Source organism: Salvia splendens, chromosome 1, assembly GCF_004379255.2.
Source record: "Salvia splendens isolate huo1 chromosome 1, SspV2, whole genome shotgun sequence".
Taxonomy (NCBI): domain Eukaryota; kingdom Viridiplantae; phylum Streptophyta; class Magnoliopsida; order Lamiales; family Lamiaceae; genus Salvia; species Salvia splendens.
Window position 1 is genome coordinate 18,929,379 of NC_056032.1, and position 16,817 is coordinate 18,946,195.

Genomic DNA, 16,817 nt, shown 5'->3' on the forward strand with positions numbered 1-16,817 from the left:
CATTTCACAAATTTTATTTCGCATAATGAAATAAATATAAAAAAATTAAAATGACTCATGCATCGCACGAGCGTGATACTAGTTATCATATAAAATGATAGTTTCAGAAGGTAAAATGATAGTTGCACTTGATAAAATGATAGTTTCAGTGGATAAAATGATAGTTTCAGTGGATAAAATGATAGTTTCAGTTGATAAAATGTAGTTTCAAATGATAAAATGATACTTTTGCATAAAATGATAAAATGATAGTTTCAAATGATAGTTTCAGTGGATAAAATGATAGTTTGAAATGATAAAATGATAGTTTCAATTACAAATCGTGTTTTGTCGTGTCCTCTGTTGTGTCCTTTGCAATCGTGTTTCAATCACGCATCTTAGACCTTATTTCGGCTGCAGCAGCTTCATGGATATGAGAAAAAAAATCACTATAGCAAAAAATCAAAGACACATCACTCTTGTTCAGAAAACACATCACTCTTATTCTGATTTTACTTCACTCTTGTTCAAAAAACACATCACTCTTGTTCAGAAAACACTTCACTCTTGTTCACAATACACACCACTCTTGTTCAGAAAACACTTCACTCTTTTTCACAAAACACATCGCTCTTGTTCACAAAACATTTCACTCTTGTTCACAAAACACATCACTCTTATTCTGATTTTACTTCACTCTTGTTCACAAAACACATCACTCTTGTTCAGAAAACACTTCACTCTTGTTCACAAAACACTTCACTCTTGTTCACAATACACATCACTCTTGTTCAGAAAACACTCCAAGCTCGTTTGAGACCCGTACACTGTGACAAAGAGTAGGAAGACGATCCATTTAAAACGAGTTCATCTAGTCTAATACAAGTTGGTTACCAATAGGATGAAGCAAAAATTTCATACCTTGCGGCAGCCAAGAAACCAAGCGATATCATCATTTCCAGCCATTGATGTTAAGGCTACAAGACAGAAAGCAATAGTTATATGATGAAGCTGAGGTTACAAGATTAGTACGAGGTCAGATTGAATTATACCAGATCGAAAGAGCATCAACCGCGACCCTAGCATTCTTCAAATTTCCCGTCAAAAGGATCAGTATGGCATTGTACCATAGCTCGAGACTATCACCAAAAAGAAACAAAGAAACTAAAGATGCATCTTTGCCAAGTGAATTGGGCTGAGTTTGTTATAAAAAAAGTATCATTGTATCAACTCAAAGTATCATTCTATCCGACAAAACTATCATTTTATGTACATACCTACAAACCAGTAAAAGTATCATTGTATCAACTCAGAGTATCATTCTATCCGGCAAAACTTGTAGGAAAAACATGTGGGAAATTAGAAGGGTCTCAAAACCTTTCCTTTTCCTAAGTCTTTTGGCTTTTCAACCTCCAAGTGTTTATGAGGTGGCTTAATGCCGAGACCTCTCATGTGGCCACTCCTATCCTATAAATAGGTGTGGATTTGAGAGATAGATATACAAACACCAACAATCATTCTCCCTTTCTCTAGTCTCAAGCATTCTAGTGTGCATCTTAGGATCATTGTCTAGCTCGATTCTCGGAACTCCATCAAGTTCGCCGGTGCCTAGCGGGTTTGAGGTGCTTCTACACGCTAGGAGGAAGTCGTTTTATCTTTGGGGGCAATACGCCATTCCGTGAGCACTAGCTGGGGCATAATTTGTCTTGCGGAAAGAGGGCTTTCCTCGACTCGACTTATAAATTTGGTTTGCTTTATTTCTGCTATAATTTTCATTCCTCTTTTTGTTGCAAGTTTCCTTTTGATTGTAATAGTTAGAGTACCGCCTGTACACGGCTTGAGAATTTCTTCCCATTATTTCTAACAGTCGCAAGACAAATTAGTGTACTCTTCTAAGACAAGATTATACCAATCGAAGTTGAAGGAAACATGAGCTCCAAAGCTGGAATGAAGAAACGAACAGTCGCAATGTTCATGGGCTACAAAATGATTAATTCCCTGAGATCAATCCTTTTGAGAATTGTGTTTATCGTTTGTCATTTGACAAGCAAGACCAATTTAGACTTGGTAGTAGTAATTGGGATGCATGGGTTGTTGAATATACCAATGCACATATGGTTCAATATAATTGTGTACTTATTGGTGGAGACAATATTGTGCAAATTATTTGAACGTGTTGTTATAAACTACAATGATCACGAGGTGGTCGCAATGGTCTCCGACGTGGACCATGGTAATAATCCAAATGAATGGTTTATTGATACGGGTGCCACATGTCATGTGTGCTCCGAGATAAGCGTTTTTTCTACTTACAAATTTGTTGAAGGTAGAAAAGTACGCATGAGAAACCAAGCCTCTTCTAAGGTGGTTGGTGTGGGTAATGTGTTCCTAAAATTAGGATCTGGAAAGGTTCTTACCCTCAAGGATGTGCTGCATGTCCCAGACATCCGAAATAATTTGGTGTCAGGCTCACTTCTAGTAAATCATGGATTTTCACTAGAATTTGAATTCGAAAAGGTTATATTGACCAAGAATGGAAAATTCATAGGTGAAGGTCACCTAGTGAATGGTCTTTTTGAGCAGAATGTTACGGTCATTCAACGTGGAAAAGGAATAAGCAATAAGGAAGATGACACATCCTCTTATTTGCTTGAAGGCTCTGACTTATGGCATAATAGATTGAGACATGTAAATCTAAATGCTATAAAAAGATTAGTAAATCTTAATTTACTAAAAGTAGATAAGTTTAACCCACAAGAAAGATGTGAAGTGTGTGTTGAAGCCAAAATGGCTAAACTGCCGTTCCATTCGGTAGAGCGAAGCACAAAACCTCTTGAATTGATCCATACAGACGTATGTGATTTGAAATTTGTGCAAACAAGAGGTGGTAAAAAGTATTTCATCACATTTATAGATGATTGCACAAGGTATTGTTACCTTTACTTATTAAGAAGTAAAGATGAGGCAATTGAAGCGTTCAGAGACTTCAAAAATGAAGCTGAAAATCAACTTAATTGTCGAATTAAGTGTGTTCGAAGTGATAGAGGTGGTGAGTATGTAGCTCCGTTTGCAGAATTATGTCATGCAAGTGGTATAATTCACCAAACAACGGCTCCATATTCTCCCCAGTCAAATGGAGTTGCTGAACGAAAAAATCGAACACTTAAAGAGATGATGAATGCTCTGTTGTTTAATTCTGGTTTATCCCAGAACATGTGGGGGAGGCTGTGTTAACAGTGAATCATATCCTAAATAAATTCCACTAAAAAATAGGGATGTGACTCCTTATGAGTTGTGGAAAGGGAAGAAACCTTCGTATTCATACCTCTAAGTGTGGGGGTGTTTATCGAAGGTAGAAGTGCCACCTCAGAAACAAGTTGCAATAGGCCCTAAAACAGTCGATTGCATCTTTATTGGTCATGCACTTAATAGTAGTGCCTATCGTTTCCTAGTCCATAGGTTAGCTGTGCCTGGCGTGGCTGAAGGAACAACGATTGAGTCAAGGAATGTTATATTCTTTGAGAATGTGTACCCTTGCAAGAAGCAGGAGGATCGTTCTAGTGAAAGAATGATGGATGAATCCACTAGTTCTAATCCTCCAAAAAAGGACGAGTTCAAGTCCTGAGGATATAAAACCAAGACATGGTAAAAGAGTTAAAATTGCTAAGACTTTTGGTCCAGAGTTCATAACTTTCATGTTGGATGGTGAACCAAAGTCAGGGGCGGAAGCTTTGTCTGGCCCAGACGCAACGTGGTGGCAAGAAGCTATCAACAGTGAAATTGAATCCATCATGAGAAATAACACTTGGGTGTTAGTAGACTTGCTTGAAGGCTGTAAGGCTTTAGGGTGCAAGTGGATTCTGAAAATGAAATATACGCCCGATGGTACTATAGATAAGTACAAAGCTCGCCTAGTTGTCCAAGGCTTTAAGCAGAAAGAAGGGTATGACTTTTTTGATACCTATTCACCTGTTACGAGAATCACTTCCATTCGGGTACTTCTTGCGATTGCTGTTTTGCACAATCTTGAGATTCACCAAATGGATGTGAAAACTACGTTTCTGAATGGTGATCTGGAAGAAGAAATATATATGGAACAACCCAAAGGGTTTGTTGTGCCTGGGCAAGAGCGTAAAGTATGCAAACTGGTAAAATCATTATATGGGTTGAAGCAAACGCCGTTACAATGGCACTTGAAGTTTGACAATGTGATGTTGTCAAACGGGTTCACTATCAATGAGTGTGATAAGTGTGTTTACATTAAGAACACAAATAACGGTTTTGTTATTGTGTGTCTTTATGTAGATGATATGTTGATTATGGGCAGCAATAGTGTCATTATCAACGAAACCAAAATATGTTGAAGAGAAATTTCGACATGAAAGATATGAGTTTAGCTGATGCGATTCTCGGAATCAAAATTAAAAGGAATCATGAGGGAATTGCTCTGACACAATCTCATTATATTGAGAAAGTGCTAAAGAAATTTCACTCGTTCGATTGTGAGCCAGCTAAGACTCCATTGGAACCCAACGTGCATTTGAGTAAGCACACGGGTGAGCCTGTAGCTCAAGAAGAATATGCAAGGATCATAGGTAGTTTGATGTTTATCACAAACTGCACCCGACCAGATCTTGCGTGTACGGTGAATAAGCTGAGCCGATTTACGAGCAACCCAAGCAAGGAACATTGGAAAGCTCTGCGTAGGGTTTTGAGATACTTGAAGTATACTCTAAACTTTGAGCTGCAGTACACAAGATATCCCCAAGTACTTGAAGGGTACTGTGATGCAAATTGGATCTCTGATTCAAAAGACTCGTTCTCGATGAGTGGTTATGTGTTCACTGTGGGGGGTGGTGCTGTCTCGTGGAAATCAACGAAACAGACGTGTATTGCTCGTTCCACCATGGAATCTGAGTTTATCGCATTGGATAAAGCAGGGGAAGAAGCCGAGTGGCTCAGAAATTTCCTAGAATGTACTCCCTCCGTCCCATTAAATATGCAACATTTACTTTTCGGCACATGATTTTATGTAGTGTTGTTTTGTGAGTTAATGAAGAGAGAGTAAAGTAAGAGAGAAGAAAAAGTAGAGAGAGTATTGTTTCCATTTTTAGAAACGTTTCATTTTTAATGGGACAGACCAAAAAGGAAAACGTTTCATTTCTAATGGGACAGAGGGAGTATTCCATGTTGGAAGAAGCCAGTGCCGACAATAGTGATATACTGTGATAGCCAAGCAGCTATAGGGAGAGCACATAGTGGCTTATACAACGGTAAGTCTCGACATATTCGTCGGCGACATAATAACGTCAGATAATTGATCACAAGTGGTGTTATCACAGTTGACTATGTAAGGTCAGTTGATAACTTAGCGGATCCGTTAACAAAAGGTTTAAACCGTGATCAAATGCATAAATTGTTAAAAGGAATGGGAATGAAAACCACATCTTAAAAGATGAGTATAGTGGTAACCCAACCATACGATTGGAGATCCCATGGGATTGGTTCAATGGGAAAACGAAGCTATACAAATCTAGCTGTAACACTCAGAAGATTTTAATCTTCGCCCATTCTTTAAAAAGCATTGAGTGTTGTAACCTGCATGCGGTAAGAGGCTAAGTTTTGACTTTTAATGATTCTTAGAAACCTCGAGGAGGTGGGTATTGCAGGATACCTGGAAAAGAATCACCTATGTAAGTGAAGAAGTGTGGGCCGCTTCAACATGTGAATCACTTATGAATCCAAAGTGGTGTTCCATGGCCAGTAATGGACACAAACGTGAGAACTGATGAGTTTGTAAATAATATTGTGTCAATATTATTGTCTCGGTATACACCAAGGAGGAATGGTTCAAGGCATCATGTCCACCAGGCCGCCGATATGCCCGATAGTGTTGAATATGGAAAGTTCAAAGCCCCAAGCTACTATTCCAAATGAAATATTGTTTCTCGAGAATTGAGCAAAAGAGTCTGCATACATGCATTTGTGTCTGGTGTTGGTTTGAGCTTGCAGCGCTCTAACCAATGTGGGGGATTGTAGGAAAAACATGTGGGAAATTAGAATGGTCTCAAAACCTTTCCTTTTCCTAAGTCTTTTGGCTTTTCAACCTCCAAGTGTTTATGAGGTGCCTTAATGCTGAGACCTCTCATGTGGCCACTCCTATCCTATAAATAGGTGTGGATTTGAGAGATAGATATACAAACACCAACAATCATTCTCCCTTTCTCTAGTCTCAAGCATTCTAGTGTGCATCTTAGGAGCATTGTCTAGCTCGATTCTCGGAACTCCATCAAGTTCGCCGGTGCCTAGCGGGTTTGAGGTGCTTCTACACGCTAGGAGGAAGTCGTTTTATCTTTGGGGGCAATACACCATTCTGTGAGCACTAGCCGTGGCGTAATTTGTCTTGCGGAAAGAGGCCTTTCCTCGACTCGACTTATAAATTTGGTTTGCTTTATTTCCGTTGTAATTTTCATTCCTCTTTTTATTGCAAGTTTCCTTTTGATTGTAATAGTTAGAGTACCGCCTGTACACGGCTTGGGAATTTCTTCCCATTATTTCTAACAAAACTATCATTCTATCCGCCAAAACTATCATTTTATGTACATACCTACAAATCAGTAAAAGTATCATTGTATCAACTCAGAGTATCATTCTATCCGCCAAAACTATCATTCTATCCGCCAAAACTATCATTTTATGTACATACCTACAAATAAGTAAAAGTATCATTGTATCAACTCAGAGTATCATTCTATCCGCCAAAACTATCATTCTATCCGCCAAAACTATCATTTTATGTACACACCTACAAATAAGTAAAAGTATCATTGTATCAACTCAGAGTATCATTCTATTCGCCAAAACTATTATTTTATGCAGTGGGAGCGAAATTCAGAAATTAAATGAGGAAAATGACATATTTACCTTCTGTGTCTTTTTTATGAAGTAAATCTAAGTTTGAATCTCAGTCACAAGATTAGAAAATATGTGTGGTCCAGATTTGGTTATAGGGTTATCACACAAATTGGGGGTTATCATATGATCACAACTCTTGTCTAATCGGCTTACCACTTTCCACAGATATTTTCCCGTGTAATTTTTTCAGTTGTAACGTGTAATTTTCATTGTTTTCTTTCCGTGTAATTTTCGTCCGGAAAGATTTGTATCTCATTCCACAACAGGAAGCATAAAATAAAACTAGGGGTGTGGAAAAATACCGAAATATCGCACAGAAAAAATATCAAAAATACCTTTTTTCGGTATACCGCAATTTTATCTTTCGGTATGGTAACAGTATCAATTTTTCTATACGTGTACCAAATCCTTGGTGCATATCAAAAAATCAGTATATGTTGAAATATTATATTATATTTTAATATATTTATATATAAAAAACTGAATCAAAAAGAAAAATCTTCGAAAATCCTTCTTTTAAAAGGGTAAAATAATCTTCGAAAACTATGATAATTATCACTATTTGTATCATGTCTAGTCGAAACATAACATAGCTACCAAATCAAACAAGGGAGTACCTGATTGTACATACGGGTGCGACTTTGGGTAGGTTTTGGGCCGGGGTAGAGCCCTACTATTAATCAAATACTAAATGAGTCTCAAGAATTATTAAATTGTCACTGAAGTGAAATCACGACTTGAAGTACACAATTTGTAGATTGTAATTTAAAAATTAAGTCTCATTTTAAAATTAAACTAGCAACTCATGTTCCTAGGATTTAATTCTTCATTCAAAAGTTTAAGTCTCTTGACTATTATCGATTAAGGTGTCGATTGTTCCTTTATAAAATTAAGTTATTCATCTCTCAATTATTGTGGAAAGTCAACATGCATGCACAAGATGATCAATCAAATAATTAGTATAAAGTTGCAGGAGTAACCAAAATACCAAGATATTATTACCGAAAATCAATTAAACATATGAGTCAATGTATATCCCTCGTAGAATTCCACAGAAGATTTAGTCACAAATGTTCATAAGAAGAACAATTGAATGAAAGAATTTAAAACTAAAGCGCCTTCACCTTTGGGATGAATGGGATCTTCTCTTCTTTAGTATGCTCTCTGCTTCTGTATTCTATTATCTGTTGTGTAAATAATGTGATAACTGATCGATATTTTGTACCCTACGTCTCTCCCTTACAACAAGATTTTAAATGGCTTAATAATAGGGCATGCACAAACTGAATCTGCACATAGACCTGTAGGTGAAACTGTAGAGTAATTCTACTCGGCCAGGTAGAAGGTACTAGAATGGCTCGATGCATTGCCACTGACCGGTTTGCTAAAACTCTCTAGAGTACACTGCCACCAAAAGACTGATCGAGTGAGATAATGTCCTTTTTCTACCTAGGTTGTGTGAACTCTATGTTTCTTCACGACTACCTACTCGGTCGAGTGGCTTTACAATCTCTGCATACCCGCCCAAGTAGATATCTCTGGAGCCCTCTCACTGTCCATTCTTTTGCCATTTTCATCCATCTTTACATATGCTCAACAAACTCGTCACTTAACCAATTGGTATGTAATTGACATAAAAACATGATTCGAACTATAAAACTCGAGAATAAACACACCAATCGACTAGTCAACAACTACAAAACAACGAGTTTATCAAGATTTAGGCTTACCTCATGGTAAATAGCCATTTAAATCACCAAGTTTGTCAAAATCTGGTTTATCCCACAAAGTTTAAAACCTACTAATTAAATCACGAAGTTACGTTTTTTCTAGTTTACCCCATGGGTCAAATTTTAGGTGTAATATTTGCATGTGTACACTGAAATCCATCTTGAAATCTCAATCCAACTTTATGATCAAGCTCCTTGTGATTACACTTTGAATTATACACGCATCTTTTTTGTGATTTAAATCTCAATTTACGTCAACAAAGATTCCACCTAAAATTAGACTCATGGGACAAACTAGAAAAATTGAAACTTCATGATTTAATTAGCGGATTTCAAACTTTGTGGGATAGACCAGATTTTGACCAAACTTGGTGATTTAAATAGCTATTTCCCCTATTTTTTATAATAAAAAATTACCCTCTCTCCATCCCAAGCTAATTGCTCCATTTCTATTTTGGATAAAAATTAGGACATTTAATTGCAGTACAAAATTACACTAAATTAAATGTCCCCTTATTAAACCTAAAATCCAAATTAATTAAAGATCATTACCTTCTACCGACCCAATCAACCGAATACCTCTCATTTCCAAGATTCAATTATATGTATTTCAACCTTTTCCTTTGCTCATTTTAGCAGTTATTAATATTTTGCACTACTTGTCGACGTGATCGTATATCTGCCTCAGTTGACTTCAATAATTGAAAGAAAATGCATGTACAAGAAAATATGGTGTTTGCATATTGATAGCTTTTGTTAGGATGAGAAGATATAAACAAAAATAGTGTTGAATAGAAAAGAAAGGCAAAGATAAAAAACAAAATGCAGAAAAGCATAGTTGTGTGGCTTTGGTATCCATAGAGAATGGTGTGGCTGAAAGCCCTTTATCCCTTTATCTCTTGCCATATTGTTTCCACCTCAATCTTTTCAACTCTTTTATGGTGTGTATACTTGTGGACCTTCTCTTCTTTTGTTGTATTTATAGATTAAGCACACATTTATGTATCAATATTGCATTTCATGCACACATTTATGTATCAAGATTTCATTTTATGCATAATTTGTAAAAATCTATCTTAGAAAATATGAATTCAATTCTATACCCAATCCCCAAATCTTATAATTTCCATAAATACCTTATTTGCATCACCCATTTGTCCCACGAGCATATATTTTGATATGTAACATATTAAATCTGATTTAATATCATGTTTTTAAATAATAGATAATATGTTATAATTAAATTTAATTAATACTTCATTTGTCTCATTAAAAATGAAACATTTTTCTATATAGGTTATCCCAATAAAAATCACACATTTCCTAAAGAAAACATCACCATCTCTCTTTTTCTCTCTCTACTTAACTTATAAACAATACCACATAAAAAACCATGTGCATGCCGAAAAATAAATATTTCATATTTAGTGTGTCAAAAAGGGTATTAATTATAATTATTATTTAAATTAGGTAAGAGATGCCCGAATGTTATCTAGAAGAATCACACAAAACAAATCTATATACTATGGTGTCGTTCAGTAGATTTTTCTACGAGTAAATTAGTTATAGGTGAATGTGGGATGATTAATCCTGAGATATAATTTAATATTGACATTATAGAGGCAAATCAAGATATATTGTCATAGACCAATCTTTTCGAAAACATAACCGAACAAGAGATAAAATTAGTTATGACTTTTAATCACAATTATTAATGGCAATTCAATTCCCCATAAATGATTGTTTGCTTTGTACTCCCTCCATCCGCGAATAGGAGTCCCGTTTTTCCATTTTAGTCCGTCCGATAATAGGAGTCCCGTTTTTCCATTTTAGTCCGTCCGCGAATAGGAGTCCCGGTTCACTTTTACCATAAATGGTAATAGGGTCACACATTCCACTAACTTATTCCACTCACATTTCATTTAAAACTAATATATAGAAGTGAGATCCATATTCCACTAACTTTTTTCCACTCACTTTTCTTAACATTTCTTAAAACCCGTGCTGCCAAGGAATGAGACTCCTAATGACGGACGGAGGGAGTAGAAAACAGTAGATTAGAAGGTTGCATTATGCCCTAATCAACCGCATCAAACAGTCCTTTATCGTTAAATGATAATACAACAAATCAATCACAAGCACTCATTAGATTGCACATTTAGTATTTTTTAGAAAATGTAGAGGCAGATTTGGAATATAAGAAGAAATGGAGGGGTATGAGTGCATAACGAATAAAAAAATCTTTATATTGGTGTAACTCTTATCTGCCACGTAAGAAGCCCAACGTGGGACCCACGACCTCTTATAAAATTTTATTCAACTCTATTCATCTTTCACTGGGCACTCTCTATCTCTCTCTCTGCTCAAATTCCACTGTCACACAGGTAAACATATTTCCTTTTCCTCTCCATTCAATTTTGGTGTTTGTTTTTATTTTACATGCATGAGCCATGCCAATATGCCATGCATCTAGTTTACTACTGGATACAGAGATAATTTTCTGTATTTCAAACATGAGGTGCATATATTAATAAGTAACAAAAAAAAATAAACTGATTTCTGTATTCCCACTGAATTGAAGTGGTCCTACTCCTACAAACAAGAGTGAGAGAGGATAAGTTTTCTTCAAAATATGTTATGTTTTATGTATGGACTTGTTTGATTGTTTGAATATATATGTATGTATGTATGTATCTAACTCATAGTATTTGTTAGGGAGTGTTAAGAAGATGGATTATGTGAATGGACCCGGAAGGAACCACCTGTTTGTTCCGGGGCCTGTAAATATTCCGGATCAGGTTATCCGGGCAATGAGCAGAAACAACGAGGACTACCGCTCCCCGGCCATCCCTGCTCTCACTAAAACCTTGCTTGAGGATGTCAAGCAGATCTTCAAAACCACCTCTGGAACTCCTTTTCTCTTCCCCACTACAGGTTCCAATATTACTTTACTAGTTAGTTACTCTTTTTATGCACATATATAGGATATGGTTCATTTGAAAACTTTGTTAAAATGAGAACTGTGAGAGAACAGAACAAAACACTCTATATCAGGACTGGCTGATATGTTTTGTGATGTCAGCTGCTGATATTAATGTATCAACAAACTGATATGATTTTCTGTTCTCAAATCCTGATTTTCAGTCATCAACATATGCATCTCTTTGACTGTGAGTTGGGAGGTTAATAGTCTATATCTATTCAATTGACTACAGAAGGAGCTCTACCATTCAAATTGGATATCCCAAATTTAAAAACAGTTTTATGACATTACAATCAAATGAAGCTAGTTTATAATTGATTTAAAGGCTAATTAGTGTGAAAAAATGGAACAGGCACGGGCGCGTGGGAGAGCGCCCTAACGAACACGCTCTCCCCTGGCGACCGGATCGTGTCGTTCCTGATCGGGCAGTTCAGCCTCCTGTGGATCGACCAGCAGCAGCGCCTCAACTTCAACGTGGACGTGGTCGAGAGCGAGTGGGGCCAGGGCGCCAATCTGGATGCCCTGGCCTCCAAGCTGGCCGAAGACAGTGCCCACACCATCAAGGCCATCTGCATCGTCCACAATGAGACGGCCACGGGTGTCACCAACAACCTCTCCACGGTCAGGAAGATCCTCAACCAGTACAACCACCCGGCCCTCCTCCTGGTGGACGGCGTGTCCTCCATCTGCGCCCTGGACTTCCGCATGGACGAGTGGGGCGTGGATGTGGCCCTCACCGGGTCCCAGAAGGCGCTCTCCCTCCCCACCGGGATTGGGATCGTGTGCGCCAGCCCCAAGGCGATCGAGGTGTCCAAGAGCGCCAAATCGGTGCGAGTGTTCTTCGATTGGAAGGACTACTTGAAGTTCTACAAGATGGGGACTTATTGGCCCTACACACCTTCCATTCAGCTGCTCTATGGATTGAGGGCAGCTCTTGATCTCTTGTTTGAGGAAGGACTTGACAATGTCATTGCCAGGCACAACCGCCTCGCCACCGCCACCAGGTATGTATTAGAAAACTAATTAGTGATAGGAGGAGCGAACTATAAGATGAGACTTAATTACTTATATAGTAGTTTCAGACTTTCAGTTCTCTTTTTGTACTGATATGAGATGTTGTTATAGTTATACTGTTATATGTATATGGTTGGATAGGCTGGCTGTGGAGGCGTGGGGGCTGAAGAACTGCACGCAGAAGGAGGAGTGGCATAGCGACACAGTGACTGCGGTGGTAGTTCCAGGATACATAGACAGCTCGGAGATCGTGCGGAGGGCGTGGAAGCGCTACAACTTGAGCTTGGGGCTTGGCCTCAACAAGGTGGCTGGCAAGGTTTTCAGAATAGGCCATCTTGGCAACCTTAATGAGGTGTGTCTTGTCTTTCATCCATAATTCACATATACTCCATTCGTTCACCACCAAAACCCGACACATTTTGCCATTTTTGGGTGTCTGTCATTTAAAGACACATTTAACTTTTTTCCACTTTTAGCAGTGGGCCTTATTCTCCACTAATCATTACATGACATGCTACTATAAAATTAATATATAAAAATGGACACAAATTCCACTAGCTTTTTTTTCCCTCACTTAATTTATTTTGCTCTTCATCTCTTTTACCTATTTTATCTTTCTCTTTCTTACTTTACCAACTCTATCTCTCTTAAAAACTGAGCATTAAAATTTGTATCGTTTTAAAAGTTTCTATTAGTATCATTGACATTGGCTGATCATTGATTTTGTAGTTGCAACTATTGGGGTGTCTTGGTGGGGTGGAGATGGTGCTCAAGGACGTCGGATATCCGGTGAAGCTCGGAAGCGGTGTCGCTGCTGCGGCCGCATACTTACAGAACACCACCCCTTTGATCCCTTCAAGGATTTGATTTCTCACACATATATTATGCTCTCATACTGTAAAAATTGCACCTTCATTTCCAACTCTTATGCCTGTATTCGGTTTATGTGTTCCTTAATGCAATGCAACTTTATTTGCAATCGCTATCGATATCTTTCTTTTTAGTCAACTAGTTAGTAACTATATTAAAAAAAAGGTAGATTATGGTTTCATATTAATCAAAGTGTGTCACTAATTCTAGACCTTGCTTTCCTAATTTTCTTATGTTTCTATGTTGCATTGCATATCATTCAAATGTACTGAAACTTTGTTTTAGTTGGTTCCTTCATTCTTGGGCTAATGGGCTTAGTTGCATTGGGCCCAAACTCTCACACAAATTCGTTTGCTGGAATTTGTTTCCATTTTATTCTTCAGTGTGGTGGCGACCATGACGGTTTTCCGGCAAGAGTAAGGGGAAATTAGCAGTAGGGCGAGGACAGAGTTGTCAAACAACCCCACCGTCCCAGGAAACGGCTTCCAACTCCAAAACATGACAACTCTGCCCTCGCCCTAGCGGCATTCTCGATACACACTAATCAAAGTACAAAATATGAATGAATCGAATTTTATTGAATAACGAACATAACTTGGTAGAAATGACACAAATACTAATTCTACATATTTACAAATTTCTCTAATGAAATAATCTAGTTTAATTAACTTTCAGCTAGTCTCTTTTCACTTCATTGTTCATTCAATTAAGCCATGTGCTACATGCATGACTGAAGCTAGGAATTTATAAATATTAAAAATAACAAAATATAATGCATAACGGAAACTTATGGATTAACACAAATCGAAACCTCAAGGATTGAGTCATATTATTTAAGAGTAAACTTATGATTTATGAATTTCTATAGCCTTATTCATCTAGATATGGATGGTATTTTTGAATTTTTCACCCAAATACTAAATATAATATTTTTTTGGACTTTTTATCCAAATACTAAATAAGATAATTTTTTTCGTGTTTGAATACTTGAAATAATATTTTAAATTTATGTTGTCAATTTATCCAAAATAAATAAATAAAATTTATGTCAAATCATCTATATCTCTGTCTTTCTTAGTTAAATAAGACATCCTTATTTTCGTCCTTCTTCTTCCTCTCTCTCTTTCATGTGATCATGTCTTCTTTTTCCCCTTCCTTATTTTTTCTTTTGGTACCATGTAAAATTAAAATAAGAGGAAAAAACTAATAGTACTGTCTAAGATAATTCACTTTACAAAGTAAAATTGACTAAGTGAGAATATTAAATTTTAATTAAAACAATCCTTTATGTCTTGTTTATTCATACATAAAGAGTCAAAAAAATATTTTTAATAATTTTTACATAAAAGAAAGATAGAAATTATTATATTTATTTATTCGGGATAAATTTACAACATCAATTTGAAATATCATTTCAAGTAACCAATGTGGGAAAATTATCATATTTAGAACTTGGATGAAAAGTTATTATATTTAGACTTTAGGCCATGTTTGGTTGCCAGGATTCTGTCAGGTAAAGTAATCTGGTTCCTTAAATTTTAAATTCTTGTGTTTGTTTCCGTTTTTAATCAAACTGGGAAAGTAATCAAAATCCTAAAACAAGGAAAGTTAGTACAACTTTTCAGGATTCTGAATCCTAACTTTTCTTAGATATTCTTTTTCCCAGTTTTAGGATTCTTACATATTTAATGCAATATAGTATAGTTTATTATTATTATTATTATTATTATTATTATTATTATTATTATTATTATTATTATTATTATTATCATCATCATCATCATCATCATCATCATCATCATCATCATCATCATCATCATCATCATCATCATCATCATCGTTATTATTTATTACAATGTTTTAAAAATAATTTAAAAGTATAAACCATACTTAATTTCAGGATAATAAATAACTATAATTCAAATTATCATAATTATAACTATATTATTAATATTTATTTTTATTTTTATTATCATAATAATAATAATTTATTAAATAATTAAATATAATTATAATTATATAATAATATAATAATTATTAATTTATAAATTAGTAATTAACAATAAAATTGTAGTGAAATTTTAAATTATAAAATTTATTCAATTAAAAATTAAGTAAATATGATAATAATAATAATAATAATAATAATAATAATCTTATTTATTATTATATATTATGATGTATAATCCATATTTAAACTATCCATCGTAATAATAAATAAAATAATATAATTATTATCATTTGTAATTAATAATTTATTAAATAATATGTATTATTATTTTTTATAAATAAAAAATGATAAGTATATTTTTAGTTTAGTGTTTAAATCAAATATATACTTTCAAATCTTGATATTTTCTAAACACGGGAAAGTAAAGTTATTAGAAATCATATTCCCGGGATTCATTTTCCCAGGAATCATTTTCCTTGCCAACTTTACTTTCCCGCCAACTAATCATGGCCTTAGTACTACTTGGGTGGAAAGTTCAGAAATGTCCTCCATGACTTGGAAGCATTTTTTTTTGAAAAATATCAAAAGTATCAATAAAAGCTATAAAAATCTCGTAGAAACTATCCATGTTCATGACCGAAACATCATAGATTATTTATGTAATTCACCCTATTTTAAAAATGCTTATGGATCCACAGTCACTGAAATGTACTACATACATTACTTTTTTTCCCTCCCATTTTTAATCAAACATTTCGTAGTTTTCATGGTGTTCATTTTTCCCCTCCCTCCGTCCCTAAAAATTTATCACTAATTTCTTATTCCGTCCGTCCCTAAAAATTTGTCACCTTTCACTTTTACCATTTTTGGTAGTGAACCCTACATTCCACTAAGGTCATCTCCAACCATTTACTCTAGACTCAAATCAATTTTTTCAGTTCTGTCACATTAAACATTAATTCTACTCTAACCATTTACACTAGACTCATACTCAAATAAAATTTCAATACTCACCTACTTTTTTTTTTACTTTTTCAATCTTACCTATATAGTTATTTAAATTACACATTAACTACTCAACTCTATCAATAAATTTTCAAACATAATTAAATAATTTAAATACAATTGTTTATGTTATGTGGAGTATTATCTAATTTATTTTCCTATAATATTAAATATCAATGATATAATTTAAAATGAATATTAAATAATTTTTGACTAAATAATTGATAAAAAAAACCGCCTATATCCTCAAACAAGTACATTTAAAAAAAAAAATCCTCAAACAAGTACATAACATAAACTTTCACTATTTTAAATCCATCTACATATCCTATCTACAAATACATGGAGTATAATATAGAATTTTATTTAT

The 16,817-nt window shown here is 35.2% G+C and overlaps 1 protein-coding gene across 2 annotated transcripts; it reads left to right on the forward strand.

Annotated features, from left to right (window-relative positions):
- The first annotated feature begins 10,968 nt into the window (after positions 1-10,968).
- Positions 10,969-13,600, forward strand: LOC121796957 (serine--glyoxylate aminotransferase). 2 transcript variants are annotated; one of them, XM_042195713.1, is made up of 5 exons: positions 10,969-11,008; positions 11,340-11,558; positions 11,960-12,611; positions 12,763-12,973; positions 13,351-13,600. In XM_042195713.1, the coding sequence occupies exons 2-5, from the start codon at positions 11,354-11,356 to the stop codon at positions 13,486-13,488; spliced, it is 1,206 nt and encodes a 401-aa protein (XP_042051647.1). In that variant the 5' UTR covers positions 10,969-11,008; positions 11,340-11,353; the 3' UTR covers positions 13,489-13,600. The 2 variants fall into 2 exon arrangements, with proteins under 2 accessions (XP_042051647.1, XP_042051645.1); XM_042195711.1 differs by lacking the exon at positions 10,969-11,008 and adding an exon at positions 11,113-11,270.
- Positions 13,601-16,817: the final 3,217 nt, after the last annotated feature.

Coding starts and splice junctions, on each gene's coding strand:
- LOC121796957 (XM_042195713.1), top strand. CDS start 11,354: ATGGATTATGTGAATGGACCCGGAAGGAACCACCTGTTTGTTCCGGGG. Junction 11,559..11,959: donor TTTTCTCTTCCCCACTACAG/GTTCCAATATTA, acceptor AAAATGGAACAG/GCACGGGCGCGTGGGAGAGC. Junction 12,612..12,762: donor CGCCTCGCCACCGCCACCAG/GTATGTATTAGA, acceptor ATGGTTGGATAG/GCTGGCTGTGGAGGCGTGGG.